Below are 27,446 nucleotides of genomic sequence, written 5' to 3' on the forward strand. Positions count from 1 at the left end.
ATGAAAGTGCACACAAAGTGTAAAGCTTATTCTTATTCTATATTTTGTATTGTGGTAGCAACCAGGAGCGCCAACCATGGACCAGGATCCCATTGTACTAGATACATTTATTTTATTACTTTGTTAAGTAAGGACATTTCACCATCACTAACAGGGTTCCAGAATGTCCTATGTTTGCACGCACAACTACTGTTGACATTAATGATAATTTTGTGCATGAACTGGGGGGAGTGGGTAGTTCTGAATAATGAGGCAGTAGATATAAGCAATACTGGCCCATATCTTGATGCTTCTGCAAATACTTAGTCAATCTGTGTTTCATATTTGAATGGAGTGTGCCCACATTTCGTTAATATCATTGTATTTAACATTTGACAGAAACCTTTAGATGAACTAACCAGAAATCCTGCCCACATGTAAATACAGAATTATATTTTTAAGCTATGATATTCAATATTTAATTATTCTGATCAGACCTAAGATTTTTTTTAAAATTGAGTAAATTGTAAAAAAAAAAAAAAGAAGCAAATCACTATTTGATGTCCTCCAAAGTATATAACATCTAATTTTTTATTAACTGGGTAAACTTTAGCTGTGATCAGTAATATTTGTTTTAGATACTCTGAGATTGTACTTTGAAAGTGGTAACAGGACCCAACAGAAGGAGTCCATAGGAAGGGCTATTAATCTGACACTCCTTTCTTAAGGTATTGTAAATATACTGGCTTAGACCTATGCTCTGAGGGCACAGATCTTCCACCCCCTGCTGCAGAAGCAAAATAGGAGTCAGCCAGTATTGCACCACAGGCTAACCTCTCCTTTCCCCTTTCCCCTGCCTATGCAGGGGGACGAGACTAGATGGGTAGGGAAGAGGGGAATTGGCCTTCCAAGGGCAGGGCTAAGGGACAGAGACATGCAGAAAAGAGTACAGCTTGATGGACAGCCCTTCCCTGGTGATCCCAGTGGCTGCCCCAGCCAGAGATGGTGCCTGTTAATGTGACTCAGTTGAAGCCACACTTCCAGTGAGCCAGGGAGCAGCCAGAAGCACAAGGTTTTCATGTTAATGAAGACCTGGGGATCCACCAGGTTGGTGGCAGGCCACGTAGCCTACCTACTTCATATAGCCTGGCCCCATAGTAAAAGAGAAGTTTCCTTGTGGAAACCCCCTTTCCCAGATTTCAGAGTAGCGGCCATGTTAGTCTGCCTTCTGGCGGGTTTCGGGGGTGGGATGATCTGGATCACCATTCCATAACATAGTAGACAGGAATCCCCTCACTTCCACACACAGATGTGGAGCTCCTCAGAGGAATGGTCTCTACAGACCCAGTCCCATTCCCATGGAAGCCAGCGAACCGGGAGTATCTCAGCACTCGGTTATCCCGACAGTAAAAAAAAATCACTTATAACATGCTACGTTTGGTCCAGTGAGAGAAAAATTACTTATCATTAGGGGGTTATTTTCTTTGGTGCTTACATCACATAGGTGAAAGGCATCAAACCTCCACTATCTTTCCCCATCCAAGTTCAGAATCAATTCTCTCCCTATGTTCTACTCACTCCTTATGCTTTGCCAGTTCTGGCCTCTTCTCAGACCTCCCTCTGCTGTTTTTGTTTTTCTTTGCTGCTGCTGTATCAGTTACCAGGAAACATCTACCCAGTTCCCTCTCCCCTGATTACTACTCATCTCTTCAAAACTGTAGCTCAAAACCTACCGTGTCTGTAATATGTTACCTGCAGTCCTGCAAAATCTGGCCCTAAAACCATAAGCTGTTGACCAGTTAATCGAACCACTTTTTATCATTAGCAATCCTTTACTTACACAACACCTCTTTTATTAAAATCTTATTTGATTTACCATTTAAATAGTGCCCAAGATGCGCAGAGGGCTTTACAGACAGAGTAAGACAAGTCCCTGCTCCATAGAAATTACAGTGTAAACAAACAACACACAAAGGTGTGTGAGAAAGTATGTGACAGTTTTTTCTAACCCCCCACCCCCTTGTTTCCTTCCCAAGCTACCTCTATTACATTCTCATGGGTCTCAGACTTCACCCTATAATTCTTTAAAATTCTCTTATCAGTCTGTATCCATTATCAATTTTCTTCCATAGTTCCCCCATCTCCACCCATTCATTCATTGTTTTTCATCCTTTACTACAATTTACCCACTACCTCCCCCATCTCCTGTCTGCACTTACTTTTCAATCATCTATCTTGGCTACTTATGTAGTTTCCATTACCATAGTACCTGACTGCCTTACAAGCATTAATGGATTTATCTTCACAACAGCCCTCTGAGGCACAAAAGTGCTATTATCCCCCATTTTACAGGTGGGGAGCTGAAGCACAGAAAGATGGAGTGACTTACCCAAGGTCACATACGAAGTCAGTGACAGTGCAGAGAATTGAGCCCAGGTGTCCCAAGTCCTAAGCTAGCATGCTAACCACGGCACCATCTAACAATTGCACTGGTGCAACTTCTTAAAACCTCTTCTCTTCCGCTTTCCCCACAGTCATAGCATCTGTTTATTTCCTCCAAAGATTTGCCTTAACTATGCAAATAAGCCAAAGGAAAAGTTAAATTGACGTATCTTAAAAGACATTTCCCTTAAAATAAATGATCACAGAAAACTGCATTCCTTTCTTTTTTGTTTAATGGCACTTTATAGATTAACAGAATATATAGGAAAATATATGTTGTTCTTCTATATCCCAATCCAACCCCCACTGAAGTCAGTGGGAAGACTCTCATTGACTTTAGTAGGTGCTGAATTAGGATCCTAAATAGCATCACAACATGCTAGCAATTATAATACAACAGAACAGCAACAGACAGGAGAACATACACTCCTCACTGAGTCTTACTCTGCTCTCCAAAGCATTCCGTCCCCCACAGTCCAAAGGCTAGAACGCTTTATATCTGATTGGCTGTATTGTTGGTGCCACCTGAAATTTAGTCCATCAGACATTAATTTGACCTACAAATAAATCCAGCAAGCAAGTAGCCTAGAATGTTACTCACTGACAATGTTACATGTTTGACTGACACGGTCATGGATAAAATCAGTCTGGACTCTACATCTATCTGATGGGACTATCAGTTTGCTGCCCATTACCCCAGTTCATAGGTGCTGGAACTAGCGGTGTTGGGAGTGTGGCTTGACCCCCTGTCTTGAAGTGATTTCCATCATATGCAGAGTTTATAGTTTGGATCAATGGCTCTAAGCACCCGCACCATACAAACTGTTCCCACACCACTGCCCCAGTTCTGTTTTAGAAATTCCAGTTAGTTGAAGGAATAGTGTCCCCCGAAGTATACATATAATTCACCTTGATACCATGAGAATCTTATGATTACCAGCTCCCGCCATAAATTCTAATTTCTAATAAACAGGGGAAATAGTGCTACACTTGTTACAAATAGCTGATAATACAGAATGTGTGAACATTCCAACATAAAATTAAATTGCATGAAAAAAATTGGGAAAAAAACTGCCTCTTTTCATTTTATTTGCTTTAGTTTATTTAGGTATACAAAATATTCTTGCAGTTAGCCTGCAGCAGAGATACTTGAATTTGCTGTCTTAATACAATATTTGGACTACTGGGCTAACCATAAAATTGATGTTAGATTACCAGCAGGACACTGGGATTGAATAAATCTAACCCAAAACAATTCTGTACTTTTTAAAAAGCATATTTACAAAAAATGGGTTAATGTTGTACATTTTGGGAAGGCCCATTAAGTAACCAGGAGCCTAGTACTGGTTTAGGTACAACTTCTTATTGATGTCATTGGGGACTTTAAAAAAAAAAAAAAAAGACAATACAACAGGGCCTTGGATTATCTCAATATCCACCATGGACCTGATCTTTCAGCATTTTGCAAAAACAAAATTATTATTGTTATTATTTATATACTCAAATGTGCTAGGCACTGTACAGAGATATAGGAAGGCACAGTCTTTGTCCCGAGGGGCCAGCCAGGGGCCTGGCATGAGCGGCCCTTCTCTGCCCAGCCCAGTGCGAGGGCACTATTTACAAACTGGCAGTTGCCAGGTGCACAGTGGCCTGCCCAGCCCTGTGCTGCCAGCATGCCACTTCTCCTCGGGGGGTGGGCCTATATGACGCCACACAGCTCCCCCCCACCCAATGCTGGAACACCCCGCTGATTCCCTATGGCCAGAGCCTCGCTGGACCCACTATGCCCAGTGCCCCCACCAGACCCTGCCACAAATGCACAGTGCCCTGCCCAACACCACCCTGCCCAGGGCCCCCCTGCCCACAGCCCCACCACAACTGCCCAGCAGCCCACACAGAACCCCCACTCCCTAGTGCCCCAACACACAGATCTTCCCTGCCCCCTCACAGCCCAGCACCATCCCCCATCCAGACAGCTCCTCCCCCATGCCCTCCCTCCCAGCTGCAGTCACTGGCCCTGTTGGGAGGTGACTGTCTGCCAAGCTTAGCTGCCTGGGCTGGTCCTGGGGTGGGGAATTGCTCCGGCCCCTGGGGGGTGGTGCAATCACCCAGGCCAGGGCCTGCCGCAGCCAGGCTCCCTCAGGACCCACTTGCCTGGAAGGACCCAGCCAAGCCCCTGACACTGTCCTGCCTAGCTGTCCGAGACTGGCCAGGCTTCTGCACCAGTCCTAGGTGGCTCAGTTCCAGGGAGACAGAGACTCCCGGAGCCGGAGGTGCGCTAGGGTCCAATCAGAGGACAGAGAGAAGCTGGCGGGTGGGGTCAGGGGGTGAAGAGGAGCCCTCAGCGGGCAGGCCGAGAGGAGCAAGTGGTGGGCGGGGTTGCGGGAGCCAGCGGGCTGGAGGGGTCTCAGGACACAGGGCAAGAAGAGCAGGCTGGGGCCCCTTCTGAGCATAGGCCTGGCTCCAGGGCGCCACTGTAAACCCGGCACTGTTTACAATCCAATAGTGGGCATGACACAATAAGTCAGAGCTATAACAATAGATAGGGAAATGGATAGATGGACAGACAAGGGTTACAAAAATAAGGTCATCCAATCAGGGCCATCCCTAGGGGGGTGCAGGGCCTGGGACAACCCCTCTCTACCCCCACTCCACCCCTTCCCCCAGGCCCCACCTCTTCCCGCCCCTGCTCCACCCCCATTCCACTCCTTCCCCAAGCCCCCGCCCTGCCTCTTTCCGGCTTCTACCCCTCCCACAAGCAACACCAGGAGCTAACCTGCTAATCCCCCAGGCTGCCCTGGACCCTGCTTCCCCCGAAGCGCTGGGCCCGGGGTGGTTGCCCCATCTGTCCTATGGACGGGATAGCTCTGAGTGCAATTACTTATTTACTTATTTGTGTCCTTTCACAAAATATATTCCCCAACATGTAGCCCAAACTCTCCTCTCTATACCCACTAAAATCCCTTTCCAGGGAGGAGGTTGTTACAGGAGACCAAATGTCAGATTCCAGTTTACTGGAAAGTGACTGGAAAGTTCCCAATCAGGATGCCTTTCCCATTCCTCAGGTGCAGTGGGTCTGGCTGCTAACTTCAGTGGGAGTTTGTCTGAATGAGGACTGTAGGATCGGGCCCATGATATAGTCAGGTCAAGAATCTGATTGCATTGCATTTTTTTACATTGTGTTTTCTATTTATTTTACATTCTTTTTTGAATTACTGTAGCATGTTAGCATTCTCCCAGAGCTGATATTTTAGGTCCTGATCCTGCTAACACTGCATGTAAGAATGCTTCTGGGATCTGACTTTTAGTCACAGGAAGATAAAGACAACACATCCATGGTCTAATCCTGCTTCTGTTAAAGTCATAAAGAGTATGCCATTGACTTTAGTGGCAGCAAGATCAGGCTCTGACTTGTCTCACGTTAAAAAAAAAAAAATCAGGTTTTAACCAGTCTAGATACTAACCACTATAGAATAAATTAGTGTTAAAGTCGACAACATTTTGCATCTGAAAGCTTAACCTCAATGCTGTACCAAATTCTGCTTACTTTACCTTAGGCAAAGTATCCCACTGACTTCAAAGGGATTACCAACAACAAACTAAACAGGATTTGATCCACTAAGTGTAATGAAAAGTTTGAAGGAATCAGAAGAAGTAGGAGCCAACAGGGTGTTTTCTGAAATTCCTACGTGTGTGTATGCATGAAATAATACAAACATCCCAAATGTTAATGATCAAAGTAATAGTATGTTGTAATATATTTAGCAAGTGTAAGGGAAACAACAGAAAAATACATAAACAGAAAAGAAGAGGTACATTCTCTGGCTTGAAAGCCATTGAAGATTTGGAGCTAAGCAACAGATACTGGTACTTTTGAGAAAGGAATTTCCTTGACTCTCTCTTACAAATAATTCACTACACTTACATTGATGAGACTGCTGAAACACACTTCTTACATAAAGCATCGTGCTGAAATTTCCATCTACAATACGTTAATGTAGCAACAGCATGACTACACTCAAGACTGACCAGGGAACTAGACAGCAAGCCAAGGAGATAGCATCCCCTCCCACAGAAACATTTTCTAGTCACATAGAAAAGTCCCCTTCATTTTCAATTTAAATTCCAAAGGTCAGAAAACATAAAACAAACCAACCTGACACTCCCAAGCAGCAGAGATAACACCTCCTCCCCTTCCTCCAAGTCTTCAAAGGAATATTAAATATGCACAGTAAAGCTCAGCATTGACCCTTGCTAATAAAAATACAGAGAAGTTACAAACCAAGCAGTGAGTCCATAAGATCTTTAAATTTACATTTTTTATTTGAACTGGAATATTATGCTCTAACTACACCAAATCTTTATCTTATTTTTGGTGCAGTAACAGTTAATCACAAACCAGGCTGAGTCAGATGACCATTAATTTCTCCTGAATGAATCATTGTCCCATAAAAGTGCAGAAACTAAAGCAGAGATACAAAGAAGAAATTCCAAAATGTTGTTGTAAAATATAAATTAACACATCAAGTGGAGTAACTTAGACCAACAGACAATTTCCATTACTTTTTACATTTTATTAGTAGTCATTAGTAGAATTGAGTGAATGCTCCAAAAAAGTATTTTCCATCACACATTAGATAAAAATGGAGAACTCATTTAGAGGGAATTCACAACCCTTTTTGTTTGTTTTCCAGGAGCATTCATGAGTGGGTTTTTTGCTTGCAAGAATGTTTCAGAAAGTAAAAATCTAATGAATTGTTGTACTAGTGTATTTATATGAAGTCTCATGTTGGAAGGGCTCACCAAGCAATGTTGAAATTTCCCTAATAAAACATTCAATCATCCAACCAAGAAGTAGAAACAATAATATGTGACTTAGGTGACCAATTAACATGCCAAATAGCGAACAACCAGATACAAAACCAACCAAATACAAAGCCGAAGCAAATAATTTATGGAGAGCCCATGAGCTGAAATATGTTCTTAATTTTTAAACAAATAAACATTTTAAAAAATTAGTCTGTTTATAAGTCAAAAAGGCTACATTCACAGAATAAGGTCCCCATCCTGCAAAAAATGTACACACATGTGTAACTTCAACTCAGTTAAGTTATGCATGTGCATAAGTTTTTGCAGGATCAGGTCCTAAATTATTCACTCTGAATAGTTTTATCTAGTCAATAAGTAAATCAGGAACAAATATTTATTCATGTAAACTATTTATAGTTGTTAATATCAGCATAAAATCCTTCATTCTTTGCTCACCCAAAACATCCATTGAATTCATGGGGAATTTGAGAGGTGTAAACAATTTCCGACATTAGTAAAGTTAACTTTTAATCTTAGACAAATAAGTAGGGTTTGATCCTGTATTCTTTATGCAGGCAAAATTCCTAATCAGACATAGATATAATAATATCAGTGTTTGAGCTGCACTGTTATAAAAAGAATTAATGTAACATGTTTTGTGTGCTGTATCTTAAAATACTGCATTATATTTATGTCGATAATAACAGGGCCTATGAACCATTTAAGTCCCACTTAAATAGTTAAGATAGGGCTTAACTATGACTTAAATGGTGCATAGACCTTTTCTGGACGCACTGCATAGGAATGAATTTAATCATTTATGAATGGACACAAATAAATACACAGATGTTTGGTTAGCCAAGCTTGGAATTTCTATAATAATGTAGTCTGAGGCCAAGATTCTGGTCTTAGTTAAGCAGGTGCACATCATTGTGCATTTCATAACAATGGATGCCACACATGCAAGCCTGTACAAGCTCAGCAGATGATTCTACTAGATAAGCAACATGTGCCCATGCATCCTGGAAAAGAATCAAGCCGTAAAGTTCTTTGGGTGCCCAGGGTGTTAACACAAGTATTAAAATGGTTTATAATGTAACTAGATAATTATAGTATTATCCTAAAGGAAAACAATGTATTACAGATTTTGACCCACAGTTAGGAATGACCTGGAGGGCAAAAGTTATTGCAGCCTACCCCAAATCTGGCTTGCAAAGAACACATAAGAACATAAGTGACTTTTTTTAAAATGTAGTTCAATTTTATTAGTTTTTAAAAAATATTAAAAATGCTCAAAATTGAAATATAACAGGGGTGGAAATTAAACATTTTAACTTTTTGGTTCACCAAAAATTAAAAAAAAAGATTAATTTTAGGTCAACACAAAATGATAATTTCTTAACTTCCAGAAACCAAAAATATCCATTTATTTGCATGGATCTTGAGGGGTATCTTCTGAAGTTTCTATGTTGAGAACCTGGTATCCATTTGAAACTTCTAGTGTGTGGAATTCAGTGCATCTAAAAGCACAAACACAAATGCTGTAGCTTTTTCCAGAGCTCAGATACCAATACTGCTAGTGTATGGATTATCTGAGAGCTTTCTGGGTATTTCCATACTATTGAGAATATCACACCTAGAAATAAAGCCATTGCTAATGGATGGTCATAGTGAATGTACTGATGACTCTGATCAACTGTCCTTTAATATGATTAAGCAACATAAATCAAGACACACATGTGGATGGCAGCTTGGCCCAACCTGTAAGATAATCAAGCTTTCCCGCAAAGAGTTTGCCAATCATCTAAGGAAGACAGATGATCCTTGTTGGACAGTCAATACTCAGAAGAATCAAAAGAACATTCTTCAAGGGACAGGAGGACAATAGAAGGGTATGCTGTCTTCTGGAACCAAGACACAAGATGCCACTCTAAGATTGGATAGGCTTCTAAAGCTGACGCACAAGGACTTTGATAGTTGTTCATATTGTCACTAATGACACTACATCACAGATCTGAGATAACTTCAGGGAACTTGGAAGTGTGCTAAAGAAGAAGAATGTCCAAGCGGTCTTCTCTGAGATCTTTCCTGTCCCACAAGTGAAGGAGGACAAAAAGCAGAAGATTCTAGAAAAGAACCCACTGGCTAGGTGAGTGGTCTAAAATGAAGGGATTTGGTTTAGTGAAACATTGGGCCACTTTCCATGGGGAGATGGAACTCCCCATTTATAGGTTGGATGGCCTCCACCTCAGTAGAAGGGGTGGGACTGATCTCCTCAGGAACACTTTGGCTAGAGTAGTCAGTAGGGAGTTAAATTAATAGAAAATGGGGTAGAAAAAAGAGGGAAGATAGAAGCACTCAGCACAAAATTGAGATGCTGAGAACAAAATTAATCAAGGAACCAAAGGACATGAAGAGAAGAAATTCTTGAATTGCCTATACTCCAACCCTAGGAGTCTGGATAACAAACAAGAGAAACTGAAATTGCTCATTTATGACCATAAATTCAATCTACTTGGTATTTTTGAAACCTGATGGGATGATGTGTATGATTAAAATGTTAAAATCAATGGTCATAACCTATTTACAAAGGACTGAGTAGGCAAAAGGGAAGGGGGAGTGGCACTACGTCAAAAATGGCATTACCTGTTTCTGAGTCACTGATAACTTGGAAGAAAATGATCTTGAATGCTTATGGATCAACATCCTCCAGATAAAGCACAAGATGGGATATTAGTTGGTGTCTGTTACAGACCACAAAATCAGACTAGAGACCATCTGCCTCCTTATGCACCCATCTAGAACGTGTAGGAAAAGCAGGTGAGTACTCATGGGAACACTTACTTGTGTGACAGAGACTTTCAAATGGCTGCATGTGCTAGTGAACTAGCCTCGTTTTACTGAGGAAAACCATGGCATGACAGAAAGCACACAAAATCAAAAGAGCCACACGTAGTTGCATTCTGCAATTATTTTAGAACTTGTTTCCATTTCAAAAAGCTCAAAAAGGGGGGCCTGGCTCCTAATTAAATCAATGAGTTTTGATATTTACTTCAGTTGGAACAGGACTGAACTCTTGTGCTCTCTCTAATTTTTACATAAAGATATGGAGTTACTTACATTTTCTTCGATGGAGAGGAAACGTACCATATGTGGTTAACAAAAGTCCTGATCTTGCTCCCACTGAAATAAAAAGCAAAATTCTGGTTGACATTAGCAGCAGCAGGACTGAAGCCGATCACAGATTTTCTGTTATTCACAATATGCTTTCTCAAATTTCCCTCCTGTATAATTTGTATCATTCAAGTATAAATCATTCAAGTATAAATAACTCAGTTTCTACTAATTTTCCTGTCCAGGGGGGCTAAACAATCAGGCAGGCTACACCTGGGAGTGACTAGATTGTGATTTCTTTTCCCCCTCTTTCAAGCAGCTGCATATTGGGTTTGTGTATTATTTTAAAGACCATTGCAGGGGTACAATAAAACCATTGATGCTATGGAGAATAGTAATCAAGAATTAAGGAGTATTTGCCCTCCTCCTTCCCACAGCAAGGGACTAAACGAGAATAAACAGATCTAGGCCTCTCATATTTCATTACTGTTTTTATAGCTACCTTGTTCAAGCTGTTGTTCTGATCCACCAAGAAGCTTTTCAACTGACTGAAGATTTATCCCTAAACCATTAACACTGTTTAATATCAGGTGTATATGAATCAGACAAAATTCTTCATTAAAATACTCCCCATGACAAATACTATGAATGTCCTAGTAATTATGGGTGGGGATTTTCGTGCAGTGGCTGATCAAGCCTTGGAAAAGAGCCATGGCCTTATGCATTCAAATACTAAGCTATCTTGATCCTTGCAGCCCTCATTTGTGCTTTTGGGAATATAGGACAGGTGTGGCAGTTACTAAGCCTGGGTACTTGAGAATTCACCTTTTATTACTTGGTGCATTATTCTCGTTCAGACTTGTTTTGGGTCTAATGAGTCCCATTTAAATCAAGTGTACCTGTGATACATAGTATTTTTCTTTCAGGCCATGTACCTACTTCATTTTTTCCCCCTGTGTAGTTCTTCAGCCTCGCCTCTCCTGTCACATTGTAGGAATGGGAGCATAACAGGTGGCAGTGAGAAACCTATTATTTATCCCTAACCACTTAAAAAAAACACCCCTTTTCATTTGCCTTAGATAACTAAAAAACCTTATATTAAGCATAGTGCTATAAATACTGAGGTAAGATTAGCTAGGGCTTTGACCCCGGTCCTACTGAAGTCAACAGCAAAACTGCCAATGATTTTAATAGGAGCAGAATTGCGCCCCTAGTTATCTAAGGCAAAACTGGAAAGAGTTTAAAGGCAGCCACAGTTTGATATTCAATTTACTACCTTGCCAGAACATGGCAATCTTCTCCCCTTTAGATAAGGCAGTCTCAGAATGGCCTAAAAATTTAGGCACCTATGAGCAATGTGATGCACAAATATCTTTCTTCCAGATCAAGCTGTTCTCCTTAGAGAATATGGAATAAGGGGATACAGAGGAACTTGATTAAAACTTTTCAAAGCTGAGTGCTCCAAATTAGACTCCGGTATCAATATTCAGCTGTTTAAATATAAGTTCCCTGATATTCATAGGTGTTGAGCATCTATATCCTCTGTTGACATCAGTGGGATTTATGGTTGCTCCACACTCCTGAAAAATCAGGCCATATATTAGGTATCTAAGTTTAGGCACCCAGGTTTGAACATATTGACTCTTATATAATAAATGTCACAAGAATATGAAAATCACATGTGTCCTACCTGCATTCTTGTCTGATCTCAAGAAAGTGTGTGTGAGACTAGAGAAAAAAATACACATCTTGTGACCTGGCATTAGCATTCTATTAATGAAAAAGCCAGCATGAAAGTAAAATGTCAACAGAAATATGCAAGACTAAAGTCAAATTGCTAAATGCAGACTCATTAAGGGATGTAATGTAAGGGAAAATGAAGGCCCATACTGTTTTTCTTTATGAACAAAAACATTTGCAGAAGAAAGTACAAATAATGAGCATAAAACTGGGATCACACAGAAAACCTCAAAAATATTAAAAACAAAATAAAAAATATTAAAACAAGGACAAATAGTTTTCGCACTCTAGGTGATCGGTGGTGAACCTTCTTAAAAGTGTTCATAAGGCTTAAGGGAAAGTATGGTCTTTAGGTAATGGTACTTTCACTTTAATATAACTGTATATATTATTACAATATGCACAATATTAATACTGGAACATTGCTATGGGAGCCCACCTAGCATCAAACAAATCGGAAAGGATTCTATCCTAGCAGGGATTTGGTAGTTCTGGTGACACTTGAATTCAAGAACTATTGTACATGGGCCAGTTACCTGGCAATAATTTGTTAAGGTGTGTACATCAGTGGCATATCTAGACAGCATTAATTAATTTTCTTTCTCTACTAGTTGGTAGGTTTCTTCAGTTTTCTCTCTTTCCTGAAGGCCCAGTCTGGTTCTCACTGAAATGAGGAGTTTATCTTGCAAACAATTAAGCATGCATGTAACTTTATTCATGAGTAGTTCCACTGAGTTTTTAGCATTGTACACTATTCGTATGAATAAGGTTACGTATGTGGTTAAATATTTGCAGGATCAGGTCCTAAAATGATGAGTTTAGTCTAAATTTTTCCTTACATCAGATTTCCCTTATGAGGATTAATGAATGTAAGGCACAATTTGAGGTCCCAGGAAGGCATATTAGAAGTACACATTATTCAAGTATTATTAGGGCCTGGCTAATGTTTCATATTTACCTCAAATTTTTGTTTATACGGTTTATACGGTTGGTGTAATATGAATTAAATCACTAGTGAAAAGCTGCTGGCTGCAGATACCATCAGAGAAAACATCAAAGAGTTTCAACTGGAGAAAGAACAAAATTAAAGTTGAAGATGTTAAAACAAATGTTTGGCGATTGGTGAGGAAATAGTCCCAGGTAGCAATGAATTGAGTAATTTGTCCAGACTAATCTTCAGAATTCTTCCTCAAGATATGTTTTATTTCTACAAGGCTTAAAAAAACACACATAAGACCAGAGGCCCAAAATCTTTTATGTATCTGGCAAAACCATATTATTATATTTGTGCCAATGAATATTGCAATTGTGCATACAAATGCTATTACTAGCATGTTTCCTTTGTGTACACCAAAACACTGTGTGGGCAGGTATAGAGTCAATAAATTGTATTACAGTCTTGGCTTACACATGAACTTGAACACCTAAATTTGGTCAAAAATCAATGTTTCACACATGCAAGCAACATAAAAAATTGATCATATAGCCCTAAGTTTTCAGAACTGCTGCATGCATTTCCTACGACTGCTGATACAAATAGCCAGCATTACAATAATGCATATGCAAATTGGGTATGCAAATAAGCACATATTTTTACATGTGTATCTGTGCGTGCAGAATTCAGGATATCTGGGCTGTATCTTGTGGGTATAAAAGCTGTTACTCCTATAGCCCCCACACACACTTCCTGAGGCTTTGGAGGTATGTGTGAGCAAATCTGTTAATCCAATAGCCCTGTGCACTCAGTCTGGCACTGAGTGTGTGTGTGTGTGTGTGTGTGCGTGTGCATGGGCGGGGCTAAAAGCTATTACGCCAATAGTCTCCTTCCATCCACCCACACTGCTTGGAATTGGAGGAGAGGGTAAAAGTGTTTACCCTGATAGATCCCCTGCCTCTGAGATTGGGGTTGTGGTTAAACAGAAATCTTACAGTTTGGTCATGGGGTTTTGACAGGAACATTCTAACGTGAGTAAGAACTCCTTCTTTCTTTGACACAAGAGGCTGTGTTAGCGGGAAGGACATTTCCAGAGAGGCGCTGGGTGACCTTTTTCCACTTTCAGCCCAAGAAGTTGAATCTACATTTGAGAAGTAACTAAGTTCCTTTTATACAATGCTAAAAGGGAGCTCACCTGTTGCCTAGTTCAGAAGAGCAATAATGTTAGCTTGGTTTCCTCTCATTGTTGTCACTAAAATTTCTTCTGACTGAGGCCAGGCTAGTTTGCTTTCAGGAAAGCAGTGTGCCAGACATGAATTACTCCTGGGGGAAATCTGCGCTACTGCGCAATGCAGAATTTTGTAGAAATTAGCGTGCATGCAGAATTTCCTTTCCTCCACAGAAATGGGCTGCAGTGCTGCTAGCAGCCACTAGGGGCCATTGGATTCTGCAGAGCCCAGCTTGCCCATGGAAGACACTGCTGGGGGAAGGGGAAGAGAGCTAGAGCAGGGGTTCTCAAACTGGGGGTCGGGACCCCTCAGGGGGTCACGAGGTCATTACATGGGGGGTCGCGAGCTGTCAACCTCCACCTCCCCAAATCCCCCCAAATCCCGCTTGCCTCCAGCATTTATAATGGTGTTAAATATATTAAAAAGTGTGTTTAATTTATTAGGTGGATCTCACTCAGAGGCTTCCTCTGTGAAAGGGGTCACCAGTAAAAAAGTTTGAGACCCACTGAGCTAGAGGGTTCCTGGCAGCTGCAGTTCCCATTACACCCTGGGGGAAGGAGACGGCGGTGCGCAGGAAACTGACTCCGTGCAAGCCTGTGACAGAGCATCAAGCTGTTTCTCCCTCTGATCCCTGGGCTCTAGGGGGGATGGGTGTTTGGCAATGGGGGGGGCCCTGCGGTTGGGCTCTGAGGAGGAGGGGATGCGGATGTATTGGCTGGGGGGGGGGCGCAGGTGGCTCTGGGGGGGAGGGGTTTTGGGTGTCTCCCTTCCCTCCCTGCCCCCAGCTGGGCTTAAGGCGGTGGGGGGAGGCGGTGGGGGGGGGAGGAGGCAGAGAAACAGGAACTGGGTTGTCATAGTGGTTTCTCTAATCCTGGAGAAATTTTTGTGTCTGTATTGTTACAGACATACTTGCTGACACATATTTTGAAATAAATTACCAAAATAATTGAAACTGGCATGCTTATGTAGTGTTATTTTGATAAATAAAATTTGCAGAATTTTAAAATACTGTGAGCAGAATTTTTAATTTTTTTTGGCACAGAATGCCCCCAGGAGTAAGGAATGTAGGCAGACATGGCATGTACACCAAAACATACAATTCATTTCCTTTGTGTGTGTGTGTGGGGGGGGGGTAATGGTTTTTGTTTTATGTTGATTGGAATGTTCTCCAGGCCTTTAATTAACATCTTACAAGGCATCTATCTAACTGCAGCTGCTGAGTGGGAAATGACATGTAGCCCTGAGAGATCATGGAGATACTGCAGGGAGGATGCAACAAAGAAACTGGGATTTAATATCCAATAGATTGTCCAATATCTACTTATACTGTTGGTTGATAAAAAATTACTACAAATTCCTGGATTTCGAAGATTACTAATAAGAGTTCTCGGTCATAGATTTCACCAGAATAGAAAGATACAGAAAGACAAAGGTGAATTAGAACAGAACCTACAAACAGCCATAGAAGGATCTTCAAGAAATCGGGGTGTTGGCTTGCTCATTTTCCCTGGTCCATGGCTTTTTTAGGCCAGTTTATTATACAAACATAGCTCATGAAAGATAGAGTTTTCTGCTTGGAGCACCTTCTAGAAACCCCTTCCTTCCCCGTCTAATCAGTGTGTGGGGGGGAGTGTTATTGCAGTAGCAAGTTCTCCCCTCAAGCAGTGCGGGGGACTATTGGGGTAACAGGTTTTACCTCCCACCCAATCTCAGGCAGTGGGGGGTATTGGGGTAACAGGTTCCCCCCCCTCCGCCCCCGTGTCAGGCAGTGTGTAGGTGAGGGGCTATTGGGATAACAGGTTTTACTCCCCACCCAGTCTCAGGGGGCGTGTACAAGGGTAAAAGGTTCCCTCCCAGTCTCAAGCAGTGTGTGGGTGAGGGGCTATTGGGATAACAGGTTCCCCCCAATCTCAGGCAGTGGGGGGGTATTGGGGTAACAGGTTTTAACCCCCCCCCGTGTCAGGCAGGGTGTGGGTGAGGGGCTCTTGGGATAACAGGTTTTACCCCCCCGGTGTCGGGGGGGGGCTATTGGGGTAACAGCTCTCCCCCACCCGAGGGAAAAGCGCTCCCTGGGATATGGGTGGGATGGGAGCGTGGAGGGAGAGGGCAGTGCCCAGCCCCAGGGGGATTTACCAACCCCACAAAAACAGCACCTCTCTCTTTAAGAGAGAAGTGGGGTGTCTGATTGGCTCTGGGGACTGCCAATCGGGGCGGCTATTGCATCATCCCTGCGGCAGGCCGGCCTCTGATTGGTTAGGACGCTGGGCCGAAGGAGAAGGGTTTCGCAATCGCCGCTCGCCTTCACTCACCAGTTTAAAGAAAGAGACTCGGGCCCAGCCCGCGCCCCCCTCCCTGATCGATACCGGTCTCGATCCCCGGGCCAGGTGAGGCGCGGGGCCGCTCCGCCGCGCGCAGCGAGACCCTCCTCCCGTCCCCGGTGAGGGGGAGCCGGCCAGGCCCGGTACCCCCGGGGTGGGTGGGGGAATGCCACCGGGCACAGGCCGAAGCGGGGCGGCGCGGGAGGAGGAAGCTGTGGGGCTGCTGAAGAGGAAGGATGAGGGGTGCAGCGGGGGGCCGATCGGGGAGTTGTGGGAGCTTACGGGGGTCTAGGGAGAGTTGTCGGGTGGGGGTGGGGTCTGTTGGAGATGTGGGGTGGGTAGGTGGGGGGTCTGGTCAATGGGGCGGGGTCTGAAGGGGTGGTCTGGGGTGGGCATGTGTGGGGGGCGGGGTCTGTGGGGGTGGTCGGGGTGGGGCTGGGAGTTCTGGTCGGTGGAGGCGTCTGGGGGGTGTCTCTCAATGGGGCGGGGTCAGTAGAGGTGGGGCGGGGTGGGGCTGGAAGTTCGGGTCTGTGCGGTCTAGGGGGTCGTGGAGAGGGCGAGTGAGGGGTTCGGGGGCCGGGACTTTCCTCACGGTTACGCGGTGGTGTTTCGCGTGGAGAGCGTATGATGCAATCTCCAGGCAACTCTCCTCCCCGCTGGGATGAAGTCATGCTTGGCACGGAGAGGGGAGCCCGGAGAGAGGGTAGGCAGGCCTCTGCTCCCCGAGTCCCCAACCACACCCTGCTTCCTGATGGGGGAGGGACAGACACACGCAGAGCGCCCCTCTCCCTCCCAACCCCCCGTGGGGCAGCCGTAAGAGAAGGGCCGGGGGGCAAGAGCGAGGGAAAACCACAGACACACCCTCAAGCTAGGAGAAGTGCAAATACTGACATAGAGATCAACAGTAAGAGGATGATTGAGGCCTAGGGCACAAAGGTGAATAACCTCTCCAGAAAGCCTATTTGTTTGAAAAATGTGTAGTTGCTGTACACAAGCTTTTATTGCACCTTTTGGAAATGGAAGATCCAGTCACTCAAAGACATCAGCAAGGTGGGCTAGGAGCACAGCATGTTAATAAAAATATTTACTATTCATATTTATGCATAGCTGGATGTATTAGCTACAGTGTTAAGTGATTCCTTCAGCTTTCCTTTAATACTTTAGAGATCAAAATAGTTTGTGAATAAAAATATAATCCTCAGGGTTCAGAATGAAGCCCTCCTTTCCTGTTGGGTGCTGTACTAGTCTAACTTCCTGGTGGGAAACAGCACTATGCAGGTCTAAAGTGAAGTCAAACATAACCTTAAAAACAAAAAGGAATTTTTTAAAAAAGTATCTCTTATGTGTGGGGCAAAAAAAGGTACTTTTAAAATTCCTTCATGTTTTTAAGGTTTTCATAGTTTACAGGGGTAGTAGAGACTTGGGAATTAAAGGTGAAGAGCAATGGTTTTGTCAAAAGATTACAACTTTTTTGTAGGATTCCCAAAGGGGGAAACTGTATATGGCTGTCTGGAAATGTATGTACTACTGTATTCAGCAAAATTACCTCCTTAAGATCCTGACAATTCTGAGCTGCAGACTTCTGATTTTTCTTCATCGACATCACAAGTAATATGAATAAAAGGGATGAAACTATGGTGTTAGAATAGTAGTTCTTTTGAGGGACACTTTTACAGGGGCATGATTCATGTAGTTAGAAATTTAGATCATTGGAAGCTTTTCAGATGTTTTTGTAAGTTGAAAAAAATTTCAAAGTGGAAACTAAAGAGTTAATTTTATAAAAAAGTCCCCTGTATTTGTTACAAGGGGCATGTTGGGAACATGAAAATGAAACTGACTATAAATGAAAATGAAATTGACTAAGCCAGAGGGAAATATATAAATATTGAAAAGTAAACTGAATTTTAAAAGTTTATTTCAATAATTTTATGATGGTGTTGGTAAGTATGTACACACCTTCATTTGACATTGTCCTTTGTTTATGGTACTTGTGATGTCCTTCTCTTTGCCAACCCCCCCCCCCAGGAAATCTGCAGTTCAGATTTTTTCAAGATTTCAGGGTGCTAATGATCTTGAATTAAACTGGGCATATACACTTTTTCTCTTTTGGACTCTTCAAGGGAGTTTTGAGTATTTTCATAAAACCTTTGTTTTCCCAGACAAATCTTCATATCCCTACATAAATATTTTAAAAAATAAATTATTTGCACTGAATATATCTGACTTTGCTTTAGGTATTCAGTTCTGAAAACTGTCAGGAAATGCCTTATCAAAGTTCCTTAAAATTTTTAAATGCAAAATTATTCCATGTTGGTTGGAACAAATATTAGACACAATTTTTAAAAAACGGGTCAAAGATGAAGTAAAAGATCTGTTTTAAAAATTGGTTAACTATTAAAGTAATCAACATATTTTAAAACCAGAGTTGAAATTACTCTTCAAGTTTGAAATTCTGTGCCTTTTCCATGACATCTGAGAATCAGACTGATTCCTGTATCTTGTCCTACACCATGAAACTGATGACAGCTCCTGCATGATTTTTATTTTATTATATTTAAGACATTTAAAGTACTTGGTTACATTTCTTCATAATTAGAGGTTGTGATTATATTTTTGTTACACAGTTTTCCCATGACACGTAGAAAAACAGTTGAGATATCTAGGAAAGCATGGAAGAGGAATATTTTCTTTTGATCTTCTTTGTGACAGCAGTTAGTGGGTAGTGGATTTAGGGCCCTGTTCTGAGCAGTCTTGGTCCTGTGAGTTGAGAGTGCTCAGCACCTTGCAGGATTGAGCCTTTAACCGAGGTGTACAGCAAATGTAGGTTTGGAGCTTTTATTCTGTTGTCATTTATATACCATTATCTGGACTGAATACAGTCCTGCGGTTTTAGCTCAAGTGAACAGGCCCACTGAAGTCAGAAGGAAATTAGAAATACTCAGCACCTTTCAGGTTCAGTTTCTATTTGGGTAGTATAAACAAGACAGTTGACTTAAAATTATACACTTAAGGCATTCTACCTAGATGATCATAGTCAACTCTATCCCACCTCTCAGAAAATAGGCAAGGAGCAAAATGAATGTCTGAAGTGCTGAAGAAGTGGTAAGAATTGTTACTCAAAAAATGAGCCAAATTAACATTTTGTTTATCATAAAATCTAAACAGCCCATAACAGAAGCTTCTAAACAGAATATTGACTTATAAAGAGACATTCTTAAGGACTTCAAAAGGGTTAATGTTTTACCCTCCACTATTTATAACAGTATCTTAGAAGCTTAGGCAAAAGGAGGAGTATTTGTTCTTCAGTGTGACAAATATAATTTACCCCTTTTCCTCTGCTTCTAAGGAAATTAATATGACTAGGATCATTGAAGTCAGATCTTTGTATTCTAGCTGAATGTTCATTGGGAGTTAGAAGAGCAAGCACTTATTTTATTATTTTTAAAGTCTCTATTCAAAATCTGGAAAACATTCTTTATCTGATTTCAGTAATTCATATTTAGAGCCTAAACTGTTTACAATCTGTACTTCATGTACTCCTTAGCATCACTGAGTGTAGTTGCATCCTCACAAACACCAAACAATCTCTTACGCTTAAAGCAATATACACATTCACGTACCCTGCAGGTAGCTGGAAAAATGATTATATTTTGCTATGGGATTTGCTTAAACTGCAGGCATTTGCATTTTGGCCTCCACTGGATGATGTTCAGGGGTCTACTGAAATTGGGTGCTCACTGTGGGCCTACAACAATGCTCACTGAGCTATTACTACATATCTACTACGCAGTTGTTCAAATTGCTTATTAAAGTGTTATTTCCTGTGAAATTATTGCTTGTGGAAAATGGTAGACTGACAGCCTGGGAGATCAAAGTCCTCTGTTTCAGAACAGGTACAGCACAGGCAGCAGCAGTGCAGACTTCCCAGCACTGCCTGCCAACAGTCCTGCACTCTGACCTGGACAGATCTTTTGGGACAAAATAGTTGGTTTGATAGTCTTGACAGAGAAGTAAAGGGCTGAAGGGACCACCAACTAAGGTGGAGGTTTTTTGTGACGTGGACATCTCTCTAGCAAGAGTTGCACTTAACCCACTAAACAGCTATCAGATGGTGGTAACCTACGATTACGATCTGAAATTGGAGGTGGAAAGTGCCACACTCAGTGAACATTCCCTTGATCCTTCAGTTGTCACATTAAAGCTTTTAAAAAACCATTTGGAGGAGAAATTGGTCTTTTCCTCCTTCCCCCAAGCTAATGCTAAAATCACATTAAATACTTACAGTAGGAAAACAAAAACATGACATTTGGCAACATGAAGAGACTTGTCAAGATCTGGGTGGGGTGCTTGTTGGGCATGGGCTATCCAGATCCAACCTCCTCTTCAGAATCCTGAAAAGTACAAAAAGCAATTGCATGTTACTGTTACTAACATGTTATCTAACTGGACTTGTCCAAACATAGTTAATGAGGGCCCTGGGAGTAATGGACTGGGGGGTAGGATAGCATATGTCCAAAATCAGCAACATGACAAAAGTTACATAAATTGAGTGTAATTAGAAGGTTCACATGGGGTCTGTTTGAGAGGTATACAATTTTGCGTGTGTCAGAGTATTATTTGGGAGGGTAACAAGCACAAGTCAAAAATTAAGAAACAAGCAAATGCTAGGACCCTGACTTTAATAAACATCCATGTGCAGTTCGTGCAAATCTAGTACTTGCACATGGAGCTGGCTTGCTGAGAATCTGTCCATGTGCATTTGCAAATTAGCTGCATAGTTAGGGGAATCAGGACCTAAGACCTCAGTGTAGCATGAATTACCAAAGGTTGCTTTAAGAGCTGCAGTCAAGAACTTATTAAAGACAAGGCCTAGACAGGCACATACAGCTGAATAGACATTATCTGGGCTACATGGGCTCCTTCTGCCCTGAAATACTATTTTCACTACGAAGATTTTTTTGGTAGCAGATAAATGTGCCACACTTCTCAGTGCACTTCTCAGTCATTTTAAGGAAATTGCTTTTTAGTGTGTAAGGGTTTTGACTGTGCAAGGGCACATTTATTGTGGAAGAAGTTTTGAGCAGAAACACTGAAATGATCAGGTAATGCTGATTTATTCAGCTTTTCTCTGAATTTTACTTGCGTGTAAATTGCAACCACAGTCTCTTTTATACACTCAAGTTGTGAAAGAAAATATAGCTGCTTGTCTAGAAAATGTTCCAAACTTAACAGTGTAAATAGAAATGTATATTAAAATGTTAGCTTTGTAGCTAATGGCTGAAATGCACTGAAATGGTTTGTATAGCCCTTAATGAGGGTATTTTTCATAATTAAAACAGTCCTTTAATGACACCCTGAAAAACTTGAAACTGAAATTGATTTTTTTTATTGACAGTTCCCTGCTTCAGTCATGTGTATGCATTGATTTATTATTATAGGGTTGCTGTGCTGGTAGCATTTTATTTGAGCTTGTAACATTAAATAAATATTAAACATCTGCTAAACAAATACATAGAGTAGGCTAACATTTGGCCCTATCAACTTCTACAATATAACTGTACATTTAACATGGCCTAGTGAATAGAGCATTGGACTGGGTCTTAGGAGACCTGGGTTCTATTACTGGCTCTGTCACTGCGCTGCTGGGTGACCTTAGCCAAGTCACTTCCCTTTTCTGTGCCTCAGTTTCCCCACCTGTAAAATAGGGATAATACGACTGACATCCTTTTGTAAAGTGCTTTGAGATCTATGGATGAAAAGTGCTGTACAAGAGCTAAATATTATAATGATCAGAGTCAGTAAAAGACAGGAATTCTCAAATGAATCCTTCCTTTATATTGGTGTGAAGTTGCACGTCACCTTCATTGCCCTATGTGAAAATTGACATATATGAATGGCTAGCGACTGAACGAAGCCAGCTAAGAAAAAACAGGGACCCCACAATAAGGGAATAGTCCTCTGTATAGACTGACGATAACCCTGAAGATACCCATTTGTCTTTGCTCTTACAGCAGACATTAATAAGCTCAGTGTCTCATTTACAACCATCTGTGTTGATCTGTTATCTGTGTGCAGGAGTCAGATAGTCCATCTATTGTGCTATGCCCTAAACAATCAGGTCTTGTTAGTGCAGGGTCATTTTATGCAAATAAGGTATTTTCTCTTAACCCAACATGAAGAGAAATCAATCCTCCTGTTTTTGACTTGTCAGTTAGTACTTGTGGGTCCCACCTGTTTTTTAAATACACAACTTGTGTTTGCACGCTCAGTTGCCTCAGCTTGTTTGTGGTTGAGGTGGTTCTCTTAATGTGACTTGTCACAGCCTTCACGTGGAATGTGTGCGGCTTGTACATGCCTGGCACTTGGACACAATCTGGTTTGCCTGGATTTCTCACACACTGGCTATACATTCCACCTCTTTGCTGGGCACAACCGAGTGTGACACTTATCTCTTACTTGCTTTCACTTTTCATTTCCTGGGTTGGTCTATGAAGGGTCTAGAGCATACAGGAGAGAAATTATGCAACTTTTTGTGAATACAGTTTTGATTAAATCATTTGGAAACAGAATTTATACAGAGCTGCTGAGTACATTTAAAAAACAATGCTTGAAAATGTAGTGTAGTTGCAACCCTGTCCACCCCAGGATATTAGAGAGACAAGGTGAGTGAGGTGTCTCTAATGTTGGTAAATGATGTGTGAGATTGTATATGCGGTGACTTACAGATTTTTCAGGCATCTGTGCTGTTGTTCTCTCTCTCTAAAGTGGAAGTCAGAGAACAGGAAGTAGGAGAGAATTTTCTTAATGAATCCATGTAATAAAAGAAGACAGTATCGATTAGGAAACCAGTACTTTAATACTGTCTAAGTTTCTGGTGACATCACAGTCCTCAAGCTCTGGCCTCACTGTACAGACTATTACCTTAACGCTACTTGCATTTATTTGAATGCATAACCATTCAACTAAATACAGCTGTGTATTTCAATGTGCGATGCTCCAATTACACACACACTGCGTTACTATAAAGTTGGATTTTCAAAAAGTGCTCTTTTAGCCTGACTTTGCTCCGATTGAAGTTAATGGTGTATACACTTAAGCACCTTGTTAACTATTTGCAGAATCAGGGCCTTAAGTTATTGACAAGCTTGAAAGTTTTTTCATCTTTATTTAGAGAGTCACTTGATTCATTGCTAAAAGACCATCTCACACACACACACGTGTATATGTGTGTATATATATATATATATAAAATCACTTTTGGTCTGAGGTCAAGTAGAGAAATTCTAGCTCAAAGGGCAATTTGTTTGGAAAGTTATGAGTGTCTGAAAATAGGGACTCTGGACCTTCCCAGCCATTCCTAGTATAAATACGATATCCTTCATGATGACAGTTTCTGATCAAGTATATATTGTAAGTATTTCTTTGCAGGGCTACTTAGTCTCCTTAAAAAGAACAATTAGCATGTTAAGCTAACACTTTCTCATTAATCATTTTGGCTGCTACTTCATTTTGTCATAGTATTGTGAACTGAAATGGGAACACTTTACATTGGAAAGCATACATTCAGACAGAACGAACACGAATTAACTTTGTAGTTTAAACCCATAGAAAATATTTTTCATTTACCTTAAATGAAGTAGTTATTCCACTCTGTTTAGCATTGTTAGGCCTTAATTGGAGCACTGAGTTCAGTTTGGGGCATCATATCTTCAAAAAACAGACCCAAGTGAAACAAATTCAAAAGAGGGCAGATAAAAGGTTTGGAAAATACTGTAAGATTTATTCAGCCTAGAGAAAAGGAGATTAATTTGAAACTTGTCTACGTGTATGTACAGGGAGGGATAGTCTAAAGAGGTGAAGGATCAACGATTACTGTTGGGTCAAGAGTCAGACTATTAATAGGTTTAATCTGCAGCAGTGAAAATTCAGTCTGAAAATTAAGAGAAACTATATAATTGGAGGAAAAGTTAGACATTAAATGCATTGCCAAGATTGGGGTTATGAAACTGGAGCTATTCAAGCGTGGCTAGACATCAGGGATGATTTTGGAATAACTGAATTAATCCAAGCATAATAATGGGAGGTTGACTAGATGACCCACTAACAATCCCTTCCAACCCAAATGATTCGATGAGACTTCTGAAATATCTCAGTAATGGCAGTTTCTCTGTTTCCAGCATAATAAACATTACTGCCAGATGTACCAGCAGTAGTGTATGCTAATGCTAGTGAGGTGTAAGATCATAGCTGAACATGGCATTTTAAATGTTTCATAGAATTTATTTTTCTGTTAGGTTCAACTTGCCCGTAATCCATGTGAAGATTTGCTGGCAACATATTATAGAAGTTATTAACAGTTTTTCACCATCTCTAACAAATCGTACTGTGGTGTTAAAGAAGAGTCTGTCCAAATGAGCAAAACATCACAGCAGAACACCACTACAGAAGCAAATGGTATAAGTGTGATTCACACACAAGCACACACAAGTGGTTTGCAACAGGTTCCTCAGCTGGTGCCAGTTAGTCCTGGTGGTGGAGGCAAAGCTGTGGCTCCAAGCAAACAGGGCAAAAAGAATTCCTCCGTGGATAGAAACAGTGATGAATATCGCCAACGCAGAGAGCGCAACAACATGGCAGTGAAAAAGAGCCGGTTAAAAAGCAAGCAGAAAGCACAAGATACGCTGCAGAGGGTCAACCAGCTTAAAGAAGAAAATGAACGTTTGGAGGCAAAAATTAAGCTTTTGACAAAGGAGCTTAGTGTACTTAAAGACTTGTTTCTTGAGCATGCACACAATCTTGCAGACAATGTGCAACCTATTGGCACTGAAAACACCACCACAAACCCAGATAACACCGGACAGTAGACACAATCTCCAAACTTCACAACCTCATGGACTAAACATCAGAGGTGCAGCCCTCTCTGCACTACTCATTCAGTACAGGGACGGAATGCTGTTCTACCTTTTTATAGATCATCTTGTGGGTATTTTTTCTCCTTTTAGGTTTAACACTGAAGATTTGATACAAATAAAATATAAACTGTTTTGAGTATGTTTTAAAGTGTTAAATATTTTCTGCTCTGAAAGGTTTGGTTAAACAAGTAAAAATGATCTAAATGGACAAAACCAGGAGCCTATTAGTGAAATTGAATTTCTACAGCAATGTACATTCACCATCTTATATTTTGCATATTTTAAGGAGTACAGCTGGGAAGTTTTACTGTAATACTGATTGATAATTAGATGAAATATCTGTTCAATACCCTTTAAAATGTATTTCTTAAGCAGTCTGTTTTCTACATTGTGTATTACAAAACTTCAAAGGCCAGGGCAGAAGTTTGTTTTCTAATTTGGTGGGCTACTTCAAATGTGCAGCACAAGCCCTATCCAAGATAATGTAGATCTCTCTTAGTCATAGTTAACAGGGAGTGCCTACTAACAGTGCCTAGTAATGGTGAGCCAGGGTGCTTACTAATGTTTTCTAAAGACTACTACATTCTTTGTGAGAAATTGTAATGTATTATGACTGACATACCCAGAATTTTGGCTCACAACCTGTAAATGGCTATCCAGAAGCATCATGTATAGGAGGTAAAGTAGAACAACATTTTATTTGTATAACCCCTTTAAGCCTGTGTTCAACATGCTAGCATTATTCATATGGTGACTTTGGGTCCTTAATAGCATCATGTTTTGGTCTCCTGAAAATGTTTAAGTTCTGTAAAATAATTGCTTATTAGAATCACGCTGCTGCCAAGGTGCAGGTATCAGGATGAGACTAACATACACACATTGACTAAAGCAATGAAAGGACTAATGCAGAACATCTGTTCAATCACAATGTAGACTACTTGATCCTTACTACCATACAAGGCCAGTTATATGGCTGTTTAGTTTAGCAACTGATATCCTGCAGAAATCCGAAGTAATTTAAAAAAGAGATGCCCCTAGTCTGAATAACTGATACAGCAGACTTCCTATAGACACCATTGCCATGTGAAGGAGTATCTCAAATATTGATTTATTCTGATGAAACAGTTTCTATCTAACAATGTTTTTTTTCTTAAATTTGATAAGTCCCTCACTGTGACCCATAACGCAGAAGTATGTATTATACTGAGGAGTTAAACTAGAAAAGTGAAGCAGGAACTTTGATGTAACCTTAATTTATTTTCATTTTTAAATGTTCCATTTATGGTATGTGTGTTACATATAACCTGTGTGTCTGGCTAGTGAACTATTACCTTATTTTTATTTCCCTCCTACACTACTTGTTTCCATACTTGACTTTGTAGTATGATTGTGTGTATTACATATGTATTTTGGAGGAGAACTTGGGTAAGATCTTGGTTAGATGCTAAGTTAGAAGATAAAACTTTCAAAAAATCCATTTTGAGTTTAAACTTTTACTGCAAAGGTCATCAACCAAGGAAGACTTTTACAGCTTGTCCTAGTTCATGGAAGTCTTTTTACAGAGAGAAATGTTCTGGTTCTAGTCACAGCTTAAGTAGGTAGGGTTGAAATATCAAAAGCTAATAAAAATGTTTTGCCTCAGAGCCTAAATCGTGCTGCCTCTTCTTTGCCCTCATACTTAAAAGAAGCAACAGCATATTGGGGCCCAGGTGGAACCTCTACCTTATACCCATGACTTCCTTGGGACCCTTTCCTGGCGTATTCTAATGAGGATCACTGCCTGCAGTGCCTGGCTAGGCCACAAATGGTATGAGTAGAATCCTTTGCAGCTAACCTTATTTGTACAGTAGTAGTTCATTATGGTGACGTTGGAACAGTTTAGCCACATTTTCAGCTTTTGTCTTTTCCTGAATATATTAAAGAAACTGGCCAACTTATTTTCATATCATCTAAATGTAAAGACAACATC

General features: G+C 41.0%; 1 protein-coding gene and 1 long non-coding RNA gene across 5 annotated transcripts in view; one reads left to right on the plus strand and one right to left on the minus strand.

The window, feature by feature from the left end:
• LOC140896296 (uncharacterized) overlaps positions 1–16,858 on the minus strand; it is a 33,448-nt gene extending 16,590 nt beyond the window's left edge. Inside the window, exons 1-2 of the long non-coding RNA XR_012154507.1 lie at positions 16,557–16,858; positions 10,351–10,413 (exon numbers count right to left, since the gene is read on the minus strand). This is a non-coding gene — a long non-coding RNA (uncharacterized LOC140896296). The remainder of the gene's footprint in view (positions 1–10,350; positions 10,414–16,556) is intronic.
• On the plus strand, positions 16,501–27,120 carry CEBPG (CCAAT enhancer binding protein gamma). Of its 4 annotated transcripts, XM_073307876.2 has the most exons (3): positions 16,501–16,631; positions 17,547–17,615; positions 24,860–27,120. In XM_073307876.2, exon 3 carries the CDS (start codon positions 24,977–24,979, stop codon positions 25,427–25,429), a length of 453 nt encoding a protein of 150 aa, XP_073163977.1. In that variant the 5' UTR covers positions 16,501–16,631; positions 17,547–17,615; positions 24,860–24,976; the 3' UTR covers positions 25,430–27,120. The 4 variants fall into 4 exon arrangements, with proteins under 4 accessions (XP_073163977.1, XP_073163976.1, XP_073163975.1 ...); XM_073307875.2 differs by lacking the exon at positions 17,547–17,615; XM_073307874.2 differs by lacking the exon at positions 16,501–16,631 and having other exon boundaries at positions 17,113–17,615.
• Positions 27,121–27,446: the final 326 nt, after the last annotated feature.

The sequence above is a fragment of the Lepidochelys kempii genome, chromosome 12, assembly GCF_965140285.1.
Source record: "Lepidochelys kempii isolate rLepKem1 chromosome 12, rLepKem1.hap1, whole genome shotgun sequence".
NCBI lineage: Eukaryota > Metazoa > Chordata > Testudines > Cheloniidae > Lepidochelys > Lepidochelys kempii.

What these genes read in the sequence shown, in the direction of transcription:
- CEBPG (XM_073307876.2), top strand. Translation starts at nt 24,977, where the DNA reads ATGAGCAAAACATCACAGCAGAACACCACTACAGAAGCAAATGGTATA.